The sequence below is a fragment of the Procambarus clarkii genome, chromosome 61 (assembly GCF_040958095.1).
Source record: "Procambarus clarkii isolate CNS0578487 chromosome 61, FALCON_Pclarkii_2.0, whole genome shotgun sequence".
In the NCBI taxonomy this organism is placed as follows: Eukaryota; Metazoa; Arthropoda; class Malacostraca; order Decapoda; family Cambaridae; genus Procambarus; species Procambarus clarkii.
The window spans coordinates 16,240,202-16,245,777 of NC_091210.1; the positions used below are offsets into that span (position 1 = coordinate 16,240,202).

Sequence of the window (5,576 nt, forward strand, 5' to 3'; positions counted from 1 at the left end):
ACACTGTATACGAACAGACAGTTTAGTTTAGTTCATTTGTTAGGCATCTTCATTCTCATCCTGAGAGCGGTAGTGGACCGCATCCCCATCATGAGGGCGGTATTGAACTCCACACCCATCCTGAGAGCGGTAGGGGATGCATCCCCATCTTGTGGGCGATAGTGGAACTCGTACCCATCCTGTGGGCGATAGTAGAACTCGTACCCATCCTGTGGGCGATAGTGGAACTCGTACCCATCCTGTGGGCGGTAGTGGAACTCGTACCCATCCTGTGGGCGGTAGTGGAACTCGTACCCATCCTGTGGGCGATAGTGGAACTCGTACCCATCCTGTGGGCGATAGTGGAACTCGTACCCATCCTGTGGGCGATAGTGGAACTCGTACCCATCCTGTGGGCGATAGTGGAACTCGTACCCCATCCTGTGGGCGATAGTGGAACTCGTACCCCATCCTGTGGGCGGTAGTGGAATTCGTACACACCATAGAGGCAATATTGGAAAAAAGTTACAAAGGTACATAATGGTCTCAGGACCTGAACCGCAAAATTAGATTAACTATGCAAGTTGCAAACTTGACAATCTAATACACAGTTGTATGTATACCGACAATGTGTTTACGAAATATGCACTCTCATCTTCCTTCACTTCTGTTCATACAACATGTACTGCATCCACGTGAGGATGTTGCTAATGGCGAATGTAATGTCATCGTCTTTTAAAACAGTTTGTTAAAGCTTAACATTATTGAATCAAGGTTGATTTCTCTATACGTGACTTTAATGATTCTCCTTTTCCCTACGTCCAACCACTTGGGCTGGACGGTAGAGCGACGGTGTCGCTTCATGCAGGTCGGTGTTCAATTCCCGACCGTCCTAGTGGTTGGGCACCATTCCTTCCCCTCGTCAAATCCAAATCCTTGTTTCATCGCCAAAATTACAATTACAAAAAATATATTAGAATTTTCATTTGCATTTAGAAATACTGTAGGGGCAAGTGAGGCGTCCTGAGGTACACCACTTGTTAAGCTGAATGGTTTAGAAGCTTAGGCTTGAGTGATTCGACAGCTTTGCGCTATATGATATAAAGCTTTGCGATGATCGATATAAAACTTATCAATAAACGATTTAAAACTTTTCATTAAACTACATAAGGTTTGGCGCTGAATGATTTAAAGCTTTGCGCTGAGCAATTATAAGATTTAATCTGAATGATTCGTAAACTTTTTAACATGATACAAAATAATTTCACATACAAAATAATTTACATGATTCAAAATAATTTCAAAATAGCATTCTTAGTCAAAATATAAAAGTCAATGCGGGTCTTATATAATGACATTGTTTAGACCGTTCATATTGAGGGGATATAAAACGGTCACATTACGTACTTATATAAGACACATAACGTACACGTAGTGGACACATAACACGAAAATAGCGGACTCATTGTCGACACATTACTTTCCCTAATGTAGTTGATTACAATACTCTTATCATACCATGGGGGAGATATATATGTCAGAAATAACAATGAGAAATATTCCAGCGAAGTCGCTCTAGAATCTTAGAGGGTTTGAGATCAAGTAAGATGAAAAAATATCCCAGACAGATTACCTTACACTCCTAGAGAGTTAGTGATCACTACTTTAAGGTAGAGGTACCCTAGCATCTACACAGGTTAGCGCTGTGCCTCCCGGAATGTGGTCCTCTGGAAATGAAGGTTATATAATGAAGTCTTTATTAAACGACAATTACTAAAAGTAAAGATGTCTGTTAATGCTCTAACTGTTGAATCTACCACTCACTGGCTTGTAATAAATAACATGTAAGGGGTACAACCCCCTTCCCTACCATCTCAAGGTTGTAACGTCATGACAGGCAGGGTTGAGGCTGGGGTATATAAGGGGGTTGGGATCCCATGATGAACATCAGTCATCACCCTCTTCCTTATCTGAGATGTCTTACAAGGTACAGAAACATCCTAGTTGTCTGCTATTCACAATTCTAATATTATTTAGTATTATTGGATGTGTTTGGCATTCGCAGAGGTTTAGATGCAGTGAGATATACTTGCATACGCTGCAGCTATATTTCTCGTGTATTTTATGTTTTAATACAATGTTTTATTATGATTCTCCAGGTTATGGTTTTGGTCACTCTTGTGGCGGCCACTGCGGCCCGCCCTGATAAACCTCCTGCCCCAACCTATGGTGCCCCGCCCCCAGTTCCTGCCCCTGCTCCTGCCCCAGTACCGGCTCCTGCCCCAGTACCGGCTCCTGCCCCAGCACCTGCCCCAGCACCGGCTCCTGCCCCAGTACCGGCTCCTGCCCCAGTACCGGCTCCTGCCCCAGTACCGGCTCCTGCCCCAGCACCTGCCCCAGCACCGGCTCCTGCCCCAGCACCAACCTACGGAGCACCTCCCCCTCCTCCACCGGAGGTAAGTAGCTAACATATGGGGGTAGCCAGCGACTGACTTTTCCAAAATGAAAGTCCGTCAGTCAACTTTATACAGGAAAATGTTAATTAAACCCCTTGTTTTTGTTCTAAGTATTTATGTGACCGTTCTCGTGCGACACAGGACATGTATATCAAATTTGTTATTGGTGTTTCAGGCACCTGCAAAGTACTCCTTCAGCTGGAAGGTGAAGGATGACTCTTTCGGCAACGACTTCGGCCACGACGAGACCCGTGATGGTCCCCACACGGAGGGCGTCTACTACGTCCTGCTTCCCGACGGTCGAGTACAGAAGATTGTTTACACTGTCGACGGTGAAGGCGGTTATGTTCCTGTTGTGACCTACGAGGCCCCGGCCAAGCCCCAGACACCCGTCTACACTCCACCTCCTGTTTACACTCCACCTCCCCCCACCACCCCTGCTCCTGTCTACACCCCACCTCCCGTGACCACCAAAGCTCCTGTCTACGGTTAGAACAAGCTCCCAAGCTCCATCTACATCCCGGTTTAAGTCTATATCCCACATCTTCATCCGATCTCCCATTGCCACTACAGGTCCTGTCTACATTCCACTTCAATTCTACGTCTAGGAAAAGCTTCCAAGCCGCATCTATATTCTAAATCATGTCTATACCCCAGTTCCTTTCTACACCCTAGAATCTGTCTACGAGAAAGCAACAGGATCAACTCCGATCTTGTAATAATCATTTGATACCCAATCGACATGAAATGTATATTTATATTAGACTAATATTATTTATTGGTAATACTCTTATTCCATAGAACAAAAATAAAGTGCATATTGAACTAAATTATAATTTTATTACAACGAAAATGTTTAATTTGGATAAAAAGTCAATGATTCGAACGCCTAAAGGCTAGTCAGGAGGATTTACTTTGTCGAATGTGTCTGCATTCATATATACTCACCTTTCTCTGTCTCTCGCTTCACTCTCTCGGATACATCTTCCTTCATTGTTGGTGGCCTAATTTACATATATTAAATAGTTTATGAGCTCCGAAGCACTACGAGGTTGTCTATGACAATAATAACCTTGAGTTGTGAAGTTTCCTTCGAAAACTGTTCAATAAATACACACTAAGCCACCATGATCGTGGAAAGATGTACAGGCTTCGTAAGTGGAGACATAAATGCTTGACACATCCTGACCCCTGGGTCACGGCTGCATCAGGAGCCCTCTAGCAAGAGCCTCTCCTTAGCCTCTACCTACAACTGTCTCCTGAGGAGGGTGAAGATATCTTTATACTCATTAGCAACAAGAAACCTCTCTTAATTAGAGCATCCCATTATTGTATCCTGAGCATTGATAATGCAATTATATCCAGATCATTGATAACACAGTGCTATCTGGATCATTGATAACTCAGAGCTATTCATATAATTGATGTCACATTGTTATCCAGATAATTGATAGAACAGTGATATCCTGAAAACTTATTCAATTCTCCACACCAACCCAGTTCTTTTTCTCCATTGCATTCATCAATTCCAACAATTAACCTATCAACATCCCAACTGATGAACTCCCCTTATTAATCCTGAGACAACATTTACACCCCATTAGATCGTTCTCAGAGTCTTTTCCCTCTTACAGCTATTTAGATCACCTATTAGAATCACTTCATAGTTATCATACTGATCGCATTCTCTAAGATAACCCAAAAAAAGCCTCTTTTTACATTCAGATTTCCGCCATCACATGGAATAATGATCGCCACCTTCACTATTTCAGAATTCCATTACACTCATGACCACGTTGAATGACAATCAGAAAAGATGTGCATTGCCTCCCATCGCCCGTCATGGACACCCATCCCACACATCTGAAACGAATGGAGAATGGACGATGTTTCACACTCTATACATTAAAACACTTAGTTGTTTATTATGTACCTCTATACCCCTCCTGTGGGACCTCATCCCTATCCTGTGGATGATAGTGGACCCAGTGCTCATTCTACGGGCGGTAATGGGACCCATTCCCATTCTGTGGGAGGTAGTGGGACCCATTCCCATTCCGTGGGCGGTAGTGGGACCCATTCCCATTCTGTGGGAGGTAGTGGGACCCATTCCCATTCTGTGGGAGGTAGTGGGACCCATTCCCATTCTGTGGGAGATAGTGGGACCCATTCCCATTCTGTGGGAGGTAGTGGGACCCATTCCCATTCTGTGGGAGGTAGTGGGACCCATTCCCATTCTGTGGGACCCATTCCCATTCTGTGGGAGATAGTGGGACCCATTCACATTCCGTGGGCGGTAGTGGGACCCATTCACATTCTGTGGGAGGTAGTGGGACCCATTCACATTCCGTGGGCGGTAGTGGGACCCATTCACATTCTGTGGGAGGTAGCTGGAAAAGGATACAGAGGCACATAGTGGGCTCAGGAACTGAACCTCAAACTAAGTGTAGCTAAGCAACTTACAAACTAGATAAGCTACTTGTACAGTTTTATATAAAACAACAATGTGTTCGGGAAATATTCACATATTACACTCATGTTCTTACAACACTTACTCAATACATGTGAGGTTATTATAACCACTGTAATGTTATTATTTTTAAAACAGTTTGTTAACGTTTAACATGAATGTCTCAAGGCTGATATATCTTCACACATGTCTTTGATAGTTCCCCTCTATTCTTCTCTCTGGAAACCTTGTCTCAGTGTCTATTCAGCACACCTTACCTTATCTTATGGGTATTCTCAGTATACCTTGCCTTGGTTTCTGTGCATACTTAGTCTACAAAGAAATTGGAATCCTCCATAATTTTGTTCGACGTAGTTCCTATCTACATCAGTATCAACAGGATAAGTCAATTCAGCTGTTGTCCTAATCCTTTGAAACCCAAATGGTTATTTATATGTATATAAAAGACTAAAAATATAAATGACTGTAATATTATATATTAGTAATGTTATTATTTAATTGAACAAAAATTAAATTCATCTTAAAATAATTAAGTATTTTTTTTACTAAATGTCATTGGTTTAAAGTTTTAAGAATCGAATGATTAAAGAGGGCCAGATAGGTTTCCCTGGTTGAGTATTGTTGTTGTTGTTTAAGATTCAGCTTCTAGGAACAAAAAGTTACAAGTAGCA

General features: G+C 42.7%; 1 protein-coding gene across 1 annotated transcript; it reads left to right on the top strand.

Annotated features, from left to right (window-relative positions):
• Positions 1 to 1,764: 1,764 nt before the first annotated feature.
• Positions 1,765 to 2,928, top strand: LOC123774231 (cuticle protein 21-like). The gene is made up of 3 exons (XM_045768378.2): positions 1,765 to 1,809; positions 2,139 to 2,435; positions 2,611 to 2,928. The coding sequence occupies exons 1-3, from the start codon at positions 1,765 to 1,767 to the stop codon at positions 2,926 to 2,928; spliced, it is 660 nt and encodes a 219-aa protein (XP_045624334.2).
• Positions 2,929 to 5,576: the final 2,648 nt, after the last annotated feature.

What these genes read in the sequence shown, in the direction of transcription:
- LOC123774231 (XM_045768378.2), top strand. Translation starts at nt 1,765, where the DNA reads ATGTCTGTTAATGCTCTAACTGTTGAATCTACCACTCACTGGCTT. An exon ending in AATCTACCACTCACTGGCTT is followed by an intron (nt 1,810 to 2,138) that starts GTAATAAATAAC and finishes ATGATTCTCCAG; the next exon opens with GTTATGGTTTTGGTCACTCT. An exon ending in CTCCCCCTCCTCCACCGGAG is followed by an intron (nt 2,436 to 2,610) that starts GTAAGTAGCTAA and finishes TTGGTGTTTCAG; the next exon opens with GCACCTGCAAAGTACTCCTT.